The sequence below is a fragment of the Gopherus evgoodei genome, chromosome 12, assembly GCF_007399415.2.
Source record: "Gopherus evgoodei ecotype Sinaloan lineage chromosome 12, rGopEvg1_v1.p, whole genome shotgun sequence".
Lineage (NCBI taxonomy): Eukaryota > Metazoa > Chordata > Testudines > Testudinidae > Gopherus > Gopherus evgoodei.
In genome coordinates this window covers 43,630,360-43,650,312 of record NC_044333.1, presented here as the reverse complement: position 1 = coordinate 43,650,312, position 19,953 = coordinate 43,630,360, and the positions used below count along the sequence as shown (strand labels likewise).

The following is a 19,953-nucleotide window of genomic DNA, read 5'->3' as shown; positions in this document are numbered from 1 at the left end:
CTATCCTTCCTCCAGCTGAATAGTTCTCCTTTCAGCACAGCCTGTTGTCAGGGGAGACCCTTTAGCCAGTTCCTTAGCTACCCTACAAATCTTCTGCTGATCCTCGTATTCTCCAGCTTTACACATTTCCCATGTAGCATCATATCAGATGCTTTACTGAAATCCAAACTGATCCGTTTCCCTTGCCGAGAGAATGTTATTGTCTCAAAGAAAGCTCAGCTTAGTCTGGCACGATCTGCCTTTGGCAAACCCATGGTGCCTTTATCCCCTTTGCTTCATTCATTTAATTGTATTTTTCTTCAAAATTTGTTCTGAAGTTTGCACGCTATGAAGGGAGACTGATGTATCTGTAGTTGCCTGGATCACTTTTTTCGCTTTCTTAAATATAGGTTCTGCGGCTATTATTCTCTAGTGGTATGGTACCTCCCCAAGCGGATAGATTTGTTAACAACCCTTTCTACCAGACATGCCAGTTCTTGTGCCACTTCTTTGGGTATTCTGGGCTGGAGATTATCTGGCACCCATGACTAGACTGCGCTAAGCTCTTCAATGTTGCTTCCCTCCATTTCCACACCCTCATTGCCTTTAGCCATCTTGCCTTTGCCCCTACGGTTCAGCTGGACTGTTCTCAGTGAGCTCCCTTCTAGTAGCCCTGTCCCATGAGCTCTGTCTTTAAAAATCTACCCCCCCCCCCCATGTGAGGCTTTGTGGGTTTGGAGAAACGCCTAGGCTGGGGCTGAGTGTGAAGATGCTGGTAAACATCTGTACGAAGCACAGCCCATGGGCGTGCTCCAGACCTGGGCTGCTGTCACTGCAGGGCTTCCCAGGACAAGAGTAGCTGCTCTGGGGATGCTGTAGAAGTGAATGAGACAGGCCTGGAACAAGCCCTCTCTGGGTCCTGACACTGCAGCACTGTCGGGGGCCCAGGGAATAAGGCTGCTGCCTCCCCACCCTTTTTAAGGAGTGTGATTGCCACCAGCCAGCAGGTCAGACACTTTCAGGCCAGGAGCATAGACAACTAGGTGGCTAGAAAGTGATGGATGTAAAACCAACTACTGCTCCCCGCCAGTGCTGCCTGGCCCCTGCTGATGCTCAGAGGGTGGGGATAGGGTACAGCAGCGCTTTGCAATCTCGGAGATTCAGCTGCTAACAGTTTGTCCGCTGGCCTAGTGCACACCTGAAGTGGAAACATTTGTCACTAGGATGTTCCTACGGCTTCCTTAGGAACAGAACTAAGAGCTGAGACTTTTCAGTGTGGTCTAGAGGCAGAAAGGGTTGGGTAGGCCCATCTTTGTCTAAAATGTGACTGGTGCTTCCCCAGAGGACTAGGAAGGGTTATCAGTTTGGCTGTATGATGCTGTGAACAGCCAGGAACTTTGCAGCTGCTAAATGGTAAATTGACTGTCTCACTAAAGATCAGGAAGTGTAATAGTCAACCAGCTGGGCAAGACGGGGCTCGACCTGTCTGGCCTGGGCCTCTCTCTATATCACCCACAGCCCCTGTTCTCTGGGTGCCAGGTGGACACTTGTAATAGGGGATCCTAGGCAGAGCTGCTGAGTGGCAGAGCTGAGCTGAGCTCCACGAAGGGGAATCTGGTGACCAGGGTTGTAGACATTTAACTTTTACACTATTTATTGGAAATATAACTGTCCTGCTCCTTCATTGCTCCCCTTGGGCCATGCACGGGGAGGGAGCAAACGATTAATCAAGACAACAGCTGAAGTTATGTAGCAGAAACACATCTCTGGGGGATGGAAATGACAGCTGTGGGCTCATGCTTCAGACATGTCCAGCCTTCTCGGCTACTCCAGCCAGCCTGGTCAGCTGCAGGGCCTGCTGCTTAATTCCTAACAGGCCAGAGAGCTTTAGGAGCATCACTTCCATCATGGACTCATCCTTGTTTGCCTGGAAAGGAGGGAGGAAAATAAAAAAGGCTAATCCTCAGCTTGTCAGCAGAGCAAGTGGAGGCAGGGCCAAGCGACAGTCCTTACTGAACTTCGCTGGGTGCTAGGAGCCAGCTGTGCTGAATGTAAACCTTCTGCCTGCTTCTGAGTGAGGCTGCCTCCTGCCCACCCGCCACAGGCCTGGGGGAGAGCTTGGGTATGGAGCCCGAGATCTGTACCTACCCTGGCAGATGCTCGCTCTTCACTGAAGGTTGTCAGCAGGCCAGAAACAAAGAGGTTAATGACCACGTACAGCATGGATATGACACTGGTGGTGATCAGCAAGGACCCCAAGACTGGGTCTAAGTTGATAACCTAGAAGGCGGCAGCACAGAGCCAAAGGATGAAGGGGGCACAGTACAGAGTCATGCTTCCAGCTGGGCCTCTCCTTAGATACACACATGTGGAAGCCTGCACAAGCAGCTGCTCCCCGGGCCTTTTACAGAGGCCGTGTTTAGCTGGGGCACATGTAAATGTTGCCAAACTCTTCCAATCTGCACAAAGGTCTGTGCCTGTAGCACATGGCCCTGCGAAGGTGCATGTTCCAGTGGAGGCTGAGAGCTTCCTGTGGAGGGCCGAGCTGCATGCTCTCTCTGTGGGGAGTGTGCACTTGGCAGCAGCCCTGGGTGAGGAAGTGCCTGGTACCAAACCCGGGGTGCGTAACTGCACAGCTCCACTTCTGTGGGCTCCACCCTCCTGTTTTTCCTGCTACACTTGGATTAGATGGGCAGCAACAGGTCCTTGATTGCACTGAGCCCTGTTCTAGGGGAAACCAGGCTCTGGGCGCTCACCATGTCATAGTTAAAGATCCCGATCAGGAGCCCAACAATGGTCACAGACGAGCTGAAGAAAGTCTTGTAGTTCGCAATGCTCCAGCCAAACAGGAGGTTACACTGCTCAGCAATGAAGGAGGAGGACGGTGAGGGAGGATGGAAAGGGGAGCGTGCAGTGTGAACGTAAGAACGGCCACACGGGGTCAGACCAAAGGTCCATCTAGCCCAGTATCCTGTCTTCTGCCAATGGCCAGTGCCAGGTGCCCCAGAGGGAGTGAACCCAATCAAGTGATCCATCCGCTGTCGCTCATTCCCAGTTTTTGGCAATCAGAGGCTAGGGACATCAGCCCTGCCCATCCTGGCTAATAGCCACTTATGGCCCTATGCCCCAGGAACATATCTAGTTCTGTTCTGACCGGTTACAGTGGGGAATTCATGGCCCTGCTGTTTCTGCCCAGTGGAACATGCTCTAGCCCCCCTGCTTCTCTGTGCTCCCCCCGCCTAGGCCTACGCCAGGGCCAGTGCCAGGCCCCTGCAGAGCAACTTACTGCCATGGAGTAGCCCGCCAGCAGCACCAGCAGCATCAGCAGGAAGCCCAGCACCTCCTGCCAGGCTCGGCGCAGTGTGCTGCTGATCAGGTGCATTCTAGGGTTGAGGCACAGCAGGTTCCACAGCTTCCCCATGGCCAGGGCGACCAGGAAGGCCAGCAGGTAGGTGAGAGCAGAGGCCACTTGCGCTATCTCGTAGTAACTGACAAACCTGCCCCAAAGAGAGCGGAGCCCATCTGCACATGCCCCCAAGTGCGTCCCAGCGTCCCGCAGCCCCTGGCCCACCCAGCAGCAGAGATGGGGCCTCCTATGCCCAGCACCGGGCTGCGTTCCCCACCTGCCCCGGGGGTGGTGCAGTGCTGGTTCCCCTCAGCTGGTGGTTCCTCTGGGAGCAGGTGGATGGTGACTCGTGGGAAGCAGAGGTGCTGTGCAGGGGCTGGGAGTCGGAATACCTGCCCTCTATTCCCTGCTCTGCCGTGGGCCCTGTGAGCTGGCTAAGATGTCTGCCCAGAAGCTGGAGGTGTGGGGTCTAGCCAGGGGCTGGGTATTCGAGCAGAGGGGTGGCTGCAGTGTGAGTGGGATTGTACTAGGGCAGCAGGCTGCACATCTGTTGTAGCACACTAGCCTGATGAGAATTAGCACAGGGACATCCAGCTCCTGTGGGGTGTCCCTCTCAGCGCAGGGGGCCGGGTTATGGGGAGTTGGGATAGTTCAATACGCAATGGCTGTAAGACGGCACGAGAGTCTCTCGATGGCTCCATGTGTAGTTGACAGCTGGTTTCAAGAAGAGTGCCACAAGGGTCGGTCCTGGGGCCGGTTTTGTTCAATATCTTCATTAATGATCTGGAGGATGGCGTGGACTGCACTCTCAGCAAGTTTGCAGCTGACACTAAACTGGGAGGAGTGGTAGATACGCTGGAGGGTAGGGATAGGATATAGAGAGACCTAGACAAATTAGAGGACTGGGCCAAAAGAAACCTGATGAGGTTCAACAAGGACAAGTGCAGAGTCCTGCACTTAGGATGGAAGAATCCCATAGACTGCTACAGACTAGGGACCGAATGGCTAGGAAGCAGTTCTGCAGAAAAGGACCTAGGGGTTACAGAGGACGAGAAGCTGGATATGAGTCGACAGTGTGCCCTTGTTGCCAAGAAGGCTAATGGCATTTTGGGCTGTATAAGTAGGGGCATTGCCAGCAGATCGAGGGATGTGATCATTCCCCTCTATTCAACATTGGTGAGGCCTCATCTGGAGCACTGTGTCCAGTTTTGGGCCTCACACTACAAGATGGATGTGGAAAAATTGGAAAGAGTCCAGCGGAGGGCAACAAAAATGATTAGGGGGCTGGAGCACATGATTATGAGGAGAGGCTGAGGGAACTGGGATGTTTAGGCTGCAGAAGAGAAGAATGAGGGGGGATTTGATAGCTGCTTTCAACTACCTGAAAGGGGGTTTCAAAGAGGATGGATCTAGACTGTTCTCAGTGGTGGCAGATGACAGAACAAGGAGCAATGGTTCAAGTTGCAGTGGGGGAGGGTCTAGGTTGGATATTAGGAAACACTATTTCACTAGGTGGGTGGTGAAGCACTGGAATGGGTTACCTAGGGAGGTGGTGGAATCTCCTTCCTTATAGGTTTTTAAGGTCAGGCTTGACAAAGCCCTGGCTGGGATGATTTAGTTGGGGATTGGTCCTGCTTTGAGCAGGGGGTTGGACTAGATACCTCCTGAGGTCTCTTCAAATCCTGATATTCTATGATTCTATGACTGTAGCAACCCGTACTCCAAGGCTAGAAGGGACCGTTGTGATGCTAGAGTCTGACGGCCTGTACAGCCCAGGCCTGCGGCTTTCCCTCCAGCAATGCTTGCTGGAACCAGACTGTCTCTCCAGTCAGTCATGGGAATTGACACAGCCCCTGGTAAGATGTTCAAATGGTGAATTCCCTTCTTAAATTTTTACACCTTATTTCCAGTCTGAATGTGTCAGTTTCAACTTACAGCCGTTGGATCATGTTAGATCTTTGTCTGCTACACTGGCCCTGTTTTCAAAGCTCTCTTCCCCTGCAGAGACTTAGAAACTAATCCAGTCAGCCCTTAACCTTCTCTTTTCTAGCTAAATACACTGAGCTCTTTGAGTCTCTCACTCTAAGGCAGGTTTTCTGATCCTTCACTCATTCTCCTGGCTCCTCTCTGAACCCTCTCCAATTTACTAACACACTGCTTGAACTGGACACAGTATTCCAGTGCTGACTGCACCACTGCCAAATACAGTGCAGAGCTAAAATAGCCTCCAAGGATTGTATTAGCACTTGTGGCTGCAGTTTCACACCAGAAGCTCATGTTCAGACTGCAAGTCTTTTTCGAGTCCCTGCTTCCCAGGGTAGAGTCCCCCATCCCATAGGTGTTGCCTGCGTTCTGTGCTCCGGAGTGTACTACCTGACATCTGGCATTAGTGAAACACACACGGTTTGCTTGCGCCCAGCCTACCAAGCAATGCAAATTGCTCTGAATCAGTGACCTGTCCTCTTCTTATAGACTCATAGACTTTAAGGTCAGAAGGGACCATCATGATCATCTAGTCTGATCTCCTGCACAATGCAGGCCACAGAATCTCACCCACCCACTCCTGTAACAAACCCCTAACCTATGTTTGAGTTACTGAAGTCCTCAAATTGTGGTTTGAAGACCTCAAGCTGCAGAGAATCCTCCAGCAAGTGACCCGTGCCCCATGCTGCAGAGGAAGGCGAAAAACCTCCAGGGCCTCTGCCAATCTGCCTTGGAGGAAAATTCCTTCCCGACCCCAAATATGGTGATCAGTTAAACCCTAAGCATTTGGGCAAGACTCACCAGCCAGCACCCAGGAAAGAATTCTCTATAGTAACTCAGATGCCATCCCATCTAACATCCCATCACAGACCATGGGCATACTTACCCGTGTGACGTTATTGATATAATCTGGGACCATATAGAACATGGTTGCAACCAAGGTCCTGTAGTGGCACCAAATCTTATGTAAAGGGGGTCATATAAGGTGTCTAAGACCAGGTTATGGGTTGCTGATTATGATTATGCTGTCTGTATGTCTGTATCATTTTGTAGTTGAAGTTATGAGTATTGGATCTATACTGTCTGTATTTCAAACTTGTGCTGTGCTTCTGGGAAACATCCCAGACAAGTTGGTGTTAGCTCTGCCTAGCCTGCTTGATGGCCCATTAAGGACCATCAGCTACACAACTGACCCATTGAGAGGAGGCAGATATGCCTTGTAACTCAGCAGGGTGTGCAGGAACTTGCCTATGTGACTCTAGACTCCATTTTGCTGTAATTTTCCACAGTAAGAACAGAGAAGTGTTCTTACACCTGGAAGAGCCTATATAAGGCTAATGCCTCATCTCCATCTTGTCTTCAATCCTGCTTTTTACCTCTGGAGGGACTTTGCTACGAACTGAAGCTCTGCACAAAGGACTGATGACCCATCCCAGCGGGGGATGTCCTCCAGAGACTTGATTTGAACCTGCAGTTTATTCCATCACTGCTACAAGCCTGAACTAAGAACTTTGTCATTACTGTATGTAATTGATTCCTTTTAACCAATTCTAGCTCTCATCTCTTTTTCCTTTTATGAATAAACCTTTAGATTTTAGATTCTAAAGGATGGCAACAGCGTGATTTGTGGGTAAGATCTGATGTGTATATTGACTGGGTCTGGGGCTTGGTCCTTTAGGATCAAGGGAACCGTTTTCTTTTACTGGGGTGTTGGTTTTCATAACCATTCATCCCCAGGACGGGTGGCACTGGTGGTGATACTGGGAGACTGGAGTGTCTAAGGAAATTGCTTGTGTGACTTGTGGTTAGCCAGTAGGTTGAAACCAAAGTCCTTTTTGTGTGGCTGGTTTGGTTTGCCTTAGAGGTGGAAAAACCCCAGCCTTGGGCCGTAACTGCCCTGTTTAAGCAATTGGCCTGAATTGGCACTCTCAATTGGGTCCCGCCAGAACCGCATCGTCACAAGCTGCTGATAATCAAAGATCAATTGCCGAATTAATTACCAAGATTAGGCTATCCCATCATACCATCCCTTCCATAAACTTATCAAGCTTAATCTTAAAGCCAGATATGTCTTTTGCCCCCACTACTCCCCTTGGAAGGCTGTTCCAAAACTTCACTCCTCTAATGGTTAGAAACCTTCGTCTAATTTCAAGTCTAAACTTCCTAGTGTCCAGTTTATACCCATTTGTTCTTGTGTCCACATTGGTACTGAGTTTAAATAATTCCTCTCCCTCCCTAATATTAATCCCTCTGATATATTTATAAAGAGCAAGCATATTCCCCCCTCAGCCTTCTTTTGGCTAGACTAAACAAGCCAAGCTCTTTGAGTCTCCTTTCATATGACAGGTTTTCCATTCCTCTGATCATCCTAGTAGCCCATCTCTGAAACTGTTCCAGTTTGAATTCATCCTTCTTAAACATGGGAGACCAGAACTGCACACAGTATTCCAGATGAGGTATCATCAGTGCCTTGTATAACGGTACTAAACACCTCCCTATCTTTGCTGGAAATACCTCGTCTGATGCATCCTAAAACTGCATTAGCTTTTTTAACGGCCATATCACACTGGCGGCTCATAATCATCCTGTGATCAACCAATACTCCGAAGTCCTTCTCCTCCTCTGTTACTTCCAACTGATGTGTCCCCAATTATTTACCAGTCCCCCAATTTTGTGTCACCTGCAAACTTTATCAGTCAGGTGTTTGTCTTCTTCCAGGTCACTGATAAAAATATTAAATAGTGTAGGGCCAAGACCACTGAAGTTGCTTCCAGGAACACTCTTGCTCAGGGGGGAGTCCCCTTCACAGTTACATTTGAGAACTGTCAGGTAAAAAGTGTCTCATCCATTTACTGTCTGCCATGTTGATCGCGCATCACTCTAGCTTTTTAATAACACTGTCCTGCAGCACCATGTCAAAGTCTTCACAGACCCTATTACGTCAGCATCATGAATTACCTTTATCAACCAAACCTATAGTGTTGTCCAAAAAGAAAAGCTAGTTTGACAGGCTCCGTCTTCCATCAACTCCTGCTTCTGCAAAGCATGTTCTCTGCTCCTTCTCCCCAGGCTGAGGTGGCAGAGACAGTGGGGGATTATGGGATGGTCCCTGCAGCCCTGCTTGCCTGGTAAGATGGCCTCAGCATGGGGAGAGATGCAGCTGGAGGCCTACTCTGAGCTGTCCTGGGGCCACATTTTCACAGCTCCAGGGCAGAATATGGGGCAAATTCCAGTTGAAACTCATTCAGAGATGATTTTAGTAGCCTCCATCACCCACCTCTGTCCATAGGTGCTGGAAATAGGAGTGGTGCAGCACCTCCTGGCTGGAAGTGGTTTCCATTACATGCAGAGTTTACAGTTCTCAGCACCCCCACTATACACATTGTTCCAACATCCCTGTTTCTGTCTTTGAGGGGGAGAAAGAGCAGAGTCTCTCAGCCAGTCAGGCCTTGTCTGGCTGCCCCATAGCTACTCACATGAAAACATGGCTTCTTTGCAAGGAGGCTGACTGGCCAAAGGGTGAGAGCGGGATGACACCTGCCAGAGGAGGTGAGGCCTCCTCTGTTAGGTTAGAGTATGTTCCTCAGAGCACGGCCCCCGCACGGTGCCCTAGGATCCCCTTGCAGCCTGACTTTGTAAGTGGAGTGGGACATTGGAGGCCTGAGAGCCTGTTGGTGACTGAGCACCCTGCCCTGCAGCAAAGGGCAAGCGGCTGCATTGTGCCAGGCCAGCTGCTCAGGGGCCTGCTGCTCAACCAAGCCCTACTCAGCGGAAGCCAAGCTCCTTTCTTGCGGGAGCAGTAAGTTCAGGGGCAGGTTCTGGGTATGGAAGAGACTTGTCTGGCTTTGTGCTAGACATGACAGCATGTCCGCCCTGCAGGAGCTCCTGGCCCCACCCTGCTCTCTGGACCTTGCTCCCTGCCTCCGCTGGCTCACCTGCTCCGGTCCTGGTGATATTTCTCCATCACACTCTTCTGCAGGAGACGGCACTTGATGTACACACCAAATGCTGCCAGGCTGATGAAAATTATGCTTATGTCCAGCACATTTCTCTGGCTGCCGAAGTATCTCCACTTCTGCTGCTTCAGCCGCCGCCCCTGGACACAGGGGACATGGTCAGGGAGTGCTCTGTGAATCTCTTACTCGGTTGGTGCGAAGGCCCAGTGTGAGGGGCTCCGCTCAGCACAGAGCGAGAGGCCAGGCTCGGGCAGGGCCTGAGACGTGGAGTGGGCAGCCGGCAGAGCGCGCTAACGGCTCTGCGGAGTGGGAGCACTAGGCCCAGCTCAGGGGCTAGACACGGGCCTGTCGGGACACAGCGGGCGGGCCAGTGGCAATGTTTGTGCTGGGAGGACCGCGGGGTGGGGAAGGTCCCCCAGAGTGAAATTAAATGCTGTGCTCTGACCACCAGGGACATGCCACCTACTTGGAGCAAGGCCGGAGGGGCTGGTGAGAGCAGGAAGGCGCACGCCAGCCGGCCCTGCAGACGTCCTCCTGCCCTACCCCCCCGGCTCACCTGCACCCAGGTGTAGAAGAGCAGCAGCAGGACGTAGATGCCTTGTGCGCAGGTCAGCTGGGTCAAGCCGCTGCTGCTGTAGAGGCGGATGCTCTGCAGCTCTGCAGAGGGGAGGAAGGCACCTGAGAGGGACAGAGGCAGCGGGAGATGACAGTGCTCAGCTCTGGAAATCACCTCCTTCCCCTGAATCCCTTGGAGCAGCCCAGCCCCAAGCCTGCTGCCTGGACAGAGGGAGCTGGGCCCTGCTCGCGGCCCATGGGCAGGATAGCGCCTGCAGGGTTGGCTCCTGTTTCTCCTAACTGGTGTCCACTAGCTGTGCCAACTGGACCCTCTGCCAGCGGGAACTGACCCTGCCCTGGCTGCTGAGGGAGGCACCCCGCCGGCAGGCTAAGCTGCTGGAGGAGCTGGGTGCGCGGGGGCTGTTCTGGGCCAGCAGGTGCTCTTCTGGGGTGTGGGCTGCCAGGCCTGGCTTGCTGTGGGGCCACCTACCTGTCCCGGGGGTCTCCAGGAGCAGGGTGACCACACAGAAGAGGTTCACATTGGCGTTATAGACTGTGAACTCCACGAAGATGGCGCAGCTGCATCCATCCAGCCACTGGCTCCGCTCCAGGTGCTGCAGGACACTGCAGGGGCAGGGGGGCTATTAGAGAGAGAGGCTGGGAGCCGGGATGGCAGAACAGTGCCCCAGAGAGCAGCCAGCCTGGAACCAGGCCTGGAAAGAGCAGCAGGCCAGGAGCACTGGGGCAGGTACTAACGGCCAGTGATTCACCACTGATCCCCTCTGCACTGGGGGCCTGCTCCTCCGCCAAGGGGCCGTGTCCCCCACCAGACCCCTGGGCCTGCTCAACTGCCATGAGGCCATCCCCCGCCACTGGGGTCCTGGGGCCATGCCCCCCATCGGAGCCCTGGGCCTGCTCGGTCGCCCTGGGACCGTCCCCCACCAACCGGAGCCCTGGGCCTTCTTGGCTGCCATGGGGCCGTTCCCCACTCCAGACTCTCGGGCCTGCTCAGCCGCCATGGGGCCGTCCTCCCCCCCCCCCCGACCAGAGCCCCGGGCCCGCAAAGCCGCCATGGGGCCGTCCCCCCCACCGGAGCCCCAGGGCCGTCCCCCCACCAGGAGTTCCAGAGCCCTGAAATGCTCCCCACGCTGCCATTCTTTACAGCCCCCTGCCGCTACCATGTTGTGACGAACTGGGAATGTTCTTAATGTTTTCTCTGAATACTGTGTTGGTGCCTCAGTGTCCCCTATGCAGTTCTTAAGTATCTAGGTGGCGGAATAAGGGTGTGTGATTTCTACAGAGCAAACGGCCAGTGCCCCTAAATGCCTGGCACTCTGTCTCCTAGCAACTGATGGCCTGGGCCCCTCCCCTGCAAAGGTGCCAGCTGAAGGTGTTGGAGACAAAGGGATCAGGTGACCTCCTGGCCCGGGAAAGGGGCTGAGGACAGAGGAGGGGCTGGGAGGGGTTGTTAGTCTGGAGCTGGCTGGGGTCAAGGGTGGAGGGCAGACCTGGGGGTCTGGCTCACTGCCCCCCAGAATGGACCCGGCTGAGGGGTCCGGTTCGCTGTACCTACAAGCTCTGTTTTAGACCCTGTTCCTGTCATCGACTAAACCTCTGTGTTACTGGCTGGCTGAGAGTCACGTCTGACTGCAAAGTGGGGGTGCAGAACCCGGTGGCTTCCCCAGGACCCCGCTGGGTGGACTCGCTGTGGAAAGCGCACGGAGGGGCAGAGGATGCTGAATGCTCCAAGGAGAGACCCAGGAGGTGAAGTCGTGTGAGCTTCTTGCCCTGGAGACAGTCTGCTCCAAGGGAGAGGAGGCTCCCCAAAGTCCTGCCTGGCTTTGTGGGGAGCATCGCTCAGGGACTCCATGACACATGTCCCTTCAGTCCCTGGTGCCTGAGGCCCGGGATGGCTGCTCGGCACAGCACAGGGATGCACAGGGGGATTGCAGGGCAGGCCCAGCACCCTGCCAGCCTGGAGAACAGTTTGGTGAGTGTCTGTCCCCACAGCAGGAGGCTGCAGGGATGGCAAAGCGGAGCCAACCAGCTGCTTCTATTCTCACAGGTGGCACAGAGGGCATGAGGGGTGCAAAGGGCAGGCAATTTGGAGGAGTGTGACCCATGCGGGCTCTGCCCCCACCTGTGTGCATGGCTGGAGTTGGTTCCCAGGTGTGCCAGGTAGCCTCCTCCCGGGTAGAGGGACAGCTGCCCCCACACGGGGTATTCCCCCAGGCTCTCTGCGCCGTGGTTTACCCAGATGCTATCCTGTGCCCCCCTGCTCTGGCCAGGGGGACCCCAGCCAGGCCCGTGGCCCCCTGCGTCCTGCTGGCGGCAGGAGCAGAGCTGGTGCTGTGGCTGGGGACGGAGCTGCCGCAGTCGCACGCTGCCGAGGAGGAGGGCGTTTCCGTCTGAGATGAACCCTGCGGCACAAGGCGAAGGTGCCATGGAAAAGGTCTCTGATGAGTACAAGGCGCAGGGGCCTGGAGTGGCTGCTGCAGGCAGGGGGGTGCTGAGACACTGTGCCCCACTGTCTGCCATGGGCCCCATCATCTGAGTCACCCAGGCAGCCCCCCACCCTCAGAGCCTGTGCTGCACGTGCATCGTTCCAGAAAAACGGGTTGGATGGGTGAGTGTAAAGTTGCATCAGCCTGGCGCTAGGGTCACCACCTTTGAACTGAAAACTAATCAGCCCCCTGCCACAAGGCAACTCCGCACCCCACTTCAGCAGCCACTTACAGTATCCAGCAAGGTACACGTGTTGAGAACCTTGCACAGCTCCTCATGCACGCGTGCCTCAAGCCTTCTCGCACGCGTAGCACTGATGTAGTGGTGGTAGACAGCTGCTGTATTTTCGACAGCTCTGATTTGTTATGGCTTAAACTGGGAGGTGGGAACACCGCAGCATCTCGAGCTGGACACAGAAACTTTCCCCATTCGCTACTTCCATGTATTGTGATGAAAATGCAAAGCTTTAGACCCAGGTAAAACCACGGCAGATTAAATGAGTTTTCTGGCAAGTGGCAAATACATATGTAAGCAGAGTCAGGATGAGCACTACCCTGATATCTGGTGGTGAATTGTACCGAGTGTAGAAAGAATTTTAAGAATTTGCATTGGCATCCACCCTGCCCCCACTTAGCATAACCCCACAGCAGCTTGGGATGGGACTGCTTTGTGACAGAAATGACTCAACCTCAGTTGGGTGGTACTTGCTAAACATGGGACATGGGTTCCAAACCCCCATGAATGGAGAGAGGTTGGGGACTGGTGTGTGTACCTGATGGTATGGGCCCTTTTGAGGGCCTGGAACACCAATTGCATATTCTCCTCTCTCCACTGTTAAAGAGTAGAGCTAATTTAAATTCTATTAGGAGTCTATCTAGAGACTGCTGAGCTGAATTCATGTTGAGCCAATGGTGCACCAACACCAGGGCTCCCCTACTAAGAGTTGAAATCACTGAAAGAGCTGAGCTGAGATCACTGAGTGCTGTGTTAACTAGTGGGGGAGCCTGAAGACCTATCGTTAAGCGCCTGGCAGAGCAGAGCAGTTTGCAGCGTGTTGGAACAGCCCATGGAACAGTGAACGGAGTGAAGCGGTTTGCAGAGACAGCTGGAGGAGCGGCACAGCTGGTGTGGTGCAGCTGCTCGTGGTGAAGGCTGCAGCAGAACTCCACAGAGAGGCAGAGCAGTTGGCCCTGGCCCACGTAAGGTGCCGCTTTACACCCTGTGTGGACTTCCCCACCTTTCCACTCAGGCTGGGGGGGTAAAACTCTGCAGATAAATTCTCGAATTCTGGGGTGGCTCTGACCAGAGACTTTTGGGTTGTTGGACTTTGGGGTGATTGGAATTAAGACCCTAAGGGGAAAAGGACATTGCCAAACGTACCTGGGGGTGGGGGTTTTATTTTTTTTTTTTGCTTATGGTTTGTGTTTTAATCCTGTTTGTGGTGTTTCTCCAGTGGGATGCCGCATTGTTTCCTTCCTTTATTAAAAAGATTTTGCTACACTCAGACTCCGTGCTTGCGAGAGGGGAAGTATTGCCTCCTAGAGGTGTCCAGGGGGTGTGGTATGTAAGTGTCCCAGGTTACGGAGTGGGGGCTCGAGCCGGTTATGCATTGTGTTACTGAAACAGAACCCCTGGATACTGAACCCGGCCCTTGTTGCTGCCAATTCAGAGGGGCAGAAGGGTTACACATAAAAAAACGGCCAGGCCAGTCAAATTCCAGCGGGGTGGGAACCCTCCCTCCAGTCCAGTGTTGTTTAATCTTCTATCATTGCAGACCCCTGAAAACCGAGGCCTGGGGCCACGGCCCCCTTTGGAAATCAGAGCTGGTCCGTGGAGCCCTGGCTGAAAGCCGCTGCTCTAGAACAGCCTCAAAGTGGAATCCCCAATGGAGCCTGCAGAGCCCTGAAGAGCCTGGGGGCAAACGGTGCCTGACTATGCTGCTCTCTGGGAGCCCAGCCCCATGGGCCTCACTGCCAATGCCAGGGCAGGCCTGCAGAGGTGAGCAGCAGGGGAGGCACCACCTTGGGGGGCAATGATGGGGAGCAGCCCCTCCCCCCAGCCATGCCCTCGCTCTTCCACACCAAGTTCTATTGTCCTGGGGAGCGAGGCGCTCCCTGCTCCCTGCTCTGCCCATGTCTGCGTCCGCCCCAGGGGCAGGGCAGGCCCTGGTGGGTCCCTGTGGCATGGGTGGGGGAGGCGGCTCTCACCTGGGTGTGGCCCGTCAAGGCTGGGCAGGAGTGTGCCGCGCGCCCAGCCATAGAAGTCCCCCAGGCCGCGGATGCGGTGGAAGTTGGGTGTGATGCTCTTGCGAATGGCCTCATTGAAGTACAGCTCGTGGGGGCTCCGCTCCGTGTAGCACACGACCGTCAGCGAGGCCAGGAGAACGAGTTGTGCTGCCGGGCAGACAGAGGATGGCCGCTCGGAGCCTGCCCAGGCAGGGCCGTCCTTAGGATTTATGGGGCCCTGCGCAGTATTATTAAACTGATGCCCTACATTGGCGCCTCGGCTCTGTAAATACAGCCCCTGCCTTCTGCCTAGGAAGGAGACTGCAGCACACCCGCTCTGACCTGCTGTCATGGTCACAGGCGTGGATGCCATGGGTGGGTGCTCCCACAGGGAAAACTGAGGGGGTGCGGTGCACCCACCGGCACTAAGCCCCCCCCCGTGTCTCTCCCGCATCGGCGGCCCCACGCTTACTAACGCCTCCCGCTCCCTCCTAGCGCCTCTGGAGCGCCGCAAACAGCTGATTTGCGGTGTTCAAGCCCCAGGAGGGAGGGGAGCGCTCGGGGGAGGAGTGGGGGAAGAGGCAGGGTGGAGGTGGAGCAGGGGTGGTAAGAGGTGGGGTGGGGGCTTGGGGAAAGGGATAGAGTGGGGGCAGGGCCAGGAGTAGAGGTGGAGGAATCAAGCACCCCCCGGGAAGATGAGAAGTCAGTGCCTATGGTCCTGGTGATGCAGCCGTGTATGCTGTGCATGCCTGCGGATGGCCCTGTGCCCAAGGGACGCCAGGCCTGACCTGGCCTGCTGGCATAGGCCTGCTGGCATAGAGCAGGCGCGTTCGCTGGGGTGACTGGCACCTCCAGAGCCCGCAGAGGCGTGCCACCCAGGGCCGCCCGGGGGAGGGGGAAGTTTGCCCCAGGCCTTGGGCCCCGCAGGGCCCCTACGAAAGTTTTTTGGGGCCCTTGGAGCAGGGTCCTTCACTTGCTGTGGGGGCCCTGGAAAACTCTCGCGGGGCCCAGGCCCCCAGAGCTTCTTCCGGGACCTGCCGCCAAAGTGCCGGCTCTTCGGCGGTAATTTGGCGGTGGGGAGCCCCCGCCGTGGGTCTTCAGGGCACTTTGGTGGCGAGTCCCAGAGCAGAAGGACCCCCCGCTGCTGAATTACCATCAAAGTGGGGGCCCCCCGCCGCTGAAGACCCCAGGCCCCCTGAATCCTCTGGGTGGCCCAGGTGCCACCTCCACTTCCTTTAGCATCCTGGCGGCAGCCTGACCTAGACCCAGCCCCCGAAGGGGCCCTGGGCTCTGTACTCCCAGCCCAGTCAGACGTGGCCCAGTCCTGCCAGCAGGCTAATTGGGGCACTCCCCATTGCTGCACACCCCAGCCCAGCCCCTAATCTGCACCTCTCTGACCCTGCTGGCTCCCTTTCCCACACACCATGTGTCTAATGGGACCTTGTGTGGCTCGGCTCCCGCCCACTGCCAGCCCTGCCTCAGGCAGCCACCAGCCTCCTGCTCCACGAAACTGGCCCATGCTACCCTGCACCTGGCTCGCTGCACAGCGCCAGCTCACAGCCTTCGTTCCAAGCTTGCTGTAGCTGGGGGGCCCTGGGGTGTTGGGGCCCCTCAGCTCTACCAACAATGCCATGGGATGAGGTGAGGTGGGGGCTCTGGGGCTGGGAGCCATCTCACTGCCCCACGGCACTGGCTGCTGCAGCCTCTCGCCCTTGCTGGGGCCTGGACAGAGCCAGCCCAGCCCTACCTACGATCTCTCCCAGCTGTGTGTACAGCTTCTTCTTCTTCCAGGTCCTCCCCCTTCGAGGGGGCGCTGGTCTTGGGCATGGGGGGTGGTAGACGGGGTCATTCCAGTCTCTTGTCCCAGGCAGCACCAAGTAGGGGCACCTGGCTGCAGAAAGACGTGTCAGGGCTGCAGCACTGGCAGTGGCCCTGAGGGCCTGCCACGGGATGCCCTCCCTGGCGGCTGGGTGGGGCGGCCTCACCCCATAACGCTCCTGGACACAGGCTGGCGAGAGGCTAAGTAACCAGGGCGAGCAAAGGCTGAGCCGATGGCGAGCCCTGGCCTGCAATGTTACCAGCAGGAGTCAAGGGACAGGTATTGGCACCACACCCAGTGCCTAGCTAACAGCCTGCCAAGGGAGAGGGGAATCATTGAGCTCACAAGGCTTCAGTGAAGTCTGATGGGGAACATGACTCTGATGATGGCACCCTCTGGGGCCAAGAGCAGGCACTGCTGCTGGGTGTGTACTTGCCTTGCAGAGTGGGGGCGAGGAGCCCCGCAGTGTACAAAGATCACACAAAATCAGATTTAAAATGGATGGAAGGAAATGTGTTTTGCTCATTACCGCCCAGGCCTGTGGAACTCTCTGCCACAGGATATTAAGGCAGCCAGCTCAGTAAGGCTCCAGTTGAGTCAGAAGGTTCTCTTCCTTCATGCCCAGGGAGCAGTAGTACCAGCTGGTGCATTCTGGGGCACTTATACCTCTATGAGCCCCAAGTGCTGGGCAGGGCCAGCTTGTGGTACCATCAGCCTGTCCTGCTCAGGCAGCTGCTGTTCAGGGGTGTGACGCGAGTGTGGATCCTGCCCCACTGAAGGGCTCTGCAGAGTGCCTGAGACAAAGCCTGGCATGTCTGCCAAGTGCTCTGACTGGCTGCACCTGAACACAGACCAGCCAACATTGCTCTGCGGCAGCTGGGCTCCATTTCAGGCCAGCATCAGGCAGCCAGTGGGGCCAGCCCGCGGCACCGTCCGAGCCTCACAGGGGATGCAACCCTGCAAGAGTCCAGCTTTGTGGTGCTGCAGACCCTGCTGCAGACACTAGGGTGCCCCTGCCCAGTCTGGCAGAGCCCCGTGCAGCCCCGTGGGCCATGCAGCGCCTCCTGCCCTGGGTAGCTGGCTCAGGATTTGCAATGCAAATGGGTCAGAGTTAGCCAGGCTTTGGCTCGGCTGCTGGGCTGCAGTGTGCTTTGCCAGAGCCCTGCCCCATTGCTGCCATCAGCCGGAGCGTCTGGCTAGCTCCTGCACTTACCCAGGAGAGCCAGGCTCCTCTGCAGCTGCTGCTCCTTCCCCTTGTCCTGCCAGAGCATCCTCTTCAGCCCCAGTGAGAAGAGCAGGGTGAGCCCAGCCACCTGTGGGGAGAGGCACAGGCTGTCAGTGCTGGGGCCTCCCCCGGGGGCACCAGCGCAAGGGCATGTTGGGCGAACGGGGCCCACAACTTCACCCTAATCGCCAGTGCCACTGTCCAGGTCACACAAGGTCACAGCAGCCTGTGCCCCCTGCTAGTGAGAGAAGATACACAAGGGAGACAGAGACTGGCGGGTTCCCTGCGAGTCGCAAGGGCTGCGTCACGCAGGGCTGGTAACCAGGAGGTGAGCCGAGCTTGGGCTCTCCGGAAGTGGAGCTAATTGGTGGCCAGGACCATAAGGGGATGCCCATCACCTCTCTTGAGGTAATTAAAGAAAGAGCCTTTGGAGGAAACCAGCAGCTACTAGAGCAGCTTTGCCAGTCTGGCTGCTACCTGACCCTCTCCTGGGACCCTGGGTTTTCATCATCCTGCTCCTGAGAGAGGTCCTGGCCGGTGAGCGGGATCCAGAGAACAGCGCCACCTGCGCCGGCTGAATCCCGAACGCCAGCAGGGCTGGGCTGGCTGTCACCGGCTCAGAGGTTACTGGACTATAAAAGAACCCGTCGTTACCATTACTGGGTGCTGTGGGCTGCCGCACCCCCTGGCTTGATGTGGTTTCCATCACATATGAGGTTACAGTTGGTTCAATGGCTCTCAGCACCCCCCGTACACATTGTTCTAGCCCTGGATGCAAGCCACCAGAGCTCTTGTACCTCTGAGAACAGTGACTCTTTGGTGGGCTGAGGCTGCTGGGAACTGACTGTAGGGGACAGAGTGTATCTTCCTGAAGTTAAGTTTAGTCTTCAAAGTGTATTTTCACTTTTGTTGGTCGCCCTTGTGTGTGTTACCCCTTGTGCCTGCACCATGGGAAATCCTCTCACATCTGCACTGAATACGCTGGTTTGACCTGCTCTCTGAACCAGCCCCCATGCTCTGACTCAGCTAAGAGACAGTTGATGCCAGTTGAGAACAAGCTGCTGGGAGGACAGACGTGTTCCTAAATCCCATGGCTGCAGGTGAGTATAGGTGACACGTTCCCACATCCCAGGGGAGTGACGCGTTCCTGGATCCCAGGGGAGGGTGTGTGGAGGGGTAGTGTGTTCCCAGATCCTGGGGGTTGGGCGTGAGATGCGTTCCTGGATCCCTTGAAGGTGGGGTGACGGGTTCCTGGATCCCGGGGTGTGCATGTGGAGGGGTGGCATGTTCCCAGATCCTGGGGGTTGGGTGTGAGATGCATTCCTAGATCCCACAGAGCGGGGTGGGGGGTGTGGGGTGTGACGAAGTGGGAATGGTCTTGCTGTGTTATGTGAATGCTGAGTGGAGAGTATTGACCTGAGAAGGTTACAGGGAAGTTTTGCTGGGACGGGCTGCCTTGGGGAAGGGAGCATACCTGAGCATGTCACCTGAGAACCAGGAGGGGTGTTGGAGGCCAGGTGACACCTCTGCCGGGAATCTGGACAAAGGCTGGAGGAGGAGCTGAGGGGAGGCTGAGTGAGAGCCTGGAGGGTTTTTTCATTTTGGAGCTGGCTGGCAAATGGAGAGGGATGCCCCGATGGGGCTTGGGCTACCTAGGGGCCCCAGATGGACCTAACTAAAGGGGGTCCTGTTGTCTGTATTGGCAAGATCTGTTTTGGACTATGTTCCTGTCATCTAAATAAACCTCTGTTTTACTGGCTGGCTGAGAGTCACGTCTGACTGCAAAGTGGGGGTGCAGGACCCTGTGGCTTCCCCAGGACCCCGCTGGGGTGGGCTCGCTGTGGGAAGCGCACGGAGGAGCAGAGGATGCTGAATGCTCCAAGGAGAGACCCAGGAGGTGAAGCCGTGTGAGCTTCTTGCCCTATAGACAGTCTGCTCCAAGGGAGAGGATGGTCCCCAAAGTCCTGCCTGGCTTTGTAGGGAGCAGTTCCAGAGCATCGCCTGGGGACTCCGTGACAGGGAGTGTGACGCGTTCCTGGATCCCGGGGTGTGTGTGTGGAGGGGTGGCGTGTTCCCAGATCCTGGGAGTGGGGGGGTTGGAGCGGGTGGCGAGTTCACAGATCCTGGGGGGTTGGGTGTGAGATGCATCCTGGATCTTGAGGGGCGAGAGGGGGCGGGGTGGGATGCATTCTCAGATCACACGACACCAGGTGAGACATTCTCAGCTCCCAGAGCAGGAGAGCGTCAGCCTCTGAACTCTAGAGAAGGTCGGTCTGGCTGCGTCTGGCTGTCAGGTGCTGTAGCTCACATACCCTGTATCTCAGCCATCTCACCTGTACTCTGGTGCCAGACATGCTGAT

At 55.8% G+C, this 19,953-nt stretch overlaps 1 protein-coding gene across 1 annotated transcript in view; it reads right to left on the bottom strand.

Annotated features, from left to right (window-relative positions):
• Nucleotides 1–339: 339 nt before the first annotated feature.
• The window catches only part of PKD1L3 (polycystin 1 like 3, transient receptor potential channel interacting), a 57,691-nt gene continuing 38,077 nt past the window's right edge, over nucleotides 340–19,953 (bottom strand). Inside the window, exons 22-32 of the mRNA XM_030582001.1 lie at nucleotides 17,582–17,681; nucleotides 14,532–14,717; nucleotides 11,960–12,239; nucleotides 10,310–10,443; nucleotides 9,821–9,942; nucleotides 9,244–9,404; nucleotides 3,266–3,476; nucleotides 2,674–2,837; nucleotides 2,362–2,380; nucleotides 2,134–2,259; nucleotides 340–1,906 (exon numbers count right to left, since the gene is read on the bottom strand). Coding sequence (XP_030437861.1) covers nucleotides 1,781–1,906; nucleotides 2,134–2,259; nucleotides 2,362–2,380; nucleotides 2,674–2,837; nucleotides 3,266–3,476; nucleotides 9,244–9,404; nucleotides 9,821–9,942; nucleotides 10,310–10,443; nucleotides 11,960–12,239; nucleotides 14,532–14,717; nucleotides 17,582–17,681 — 1,629 coding nt within the window. The 3' untranslated portion in view covers nucleotides 340–1,780. The remainder of the gene's footprint in view (nucleotides 1,907–2,133; nucleotides 2,260–2,361; nucleotides 2,381–2,673; nucleotides 2,838–3,265; nucleotides 3,477–9,243; nucleotides 9,405–9,820; nucleotides 9,943–10,309; nucleotides 10,444–11,959; nucleotides 12,240–14,531; nucleotides 14,718–17,581; nucleotides 17,682–19,953) is intronic.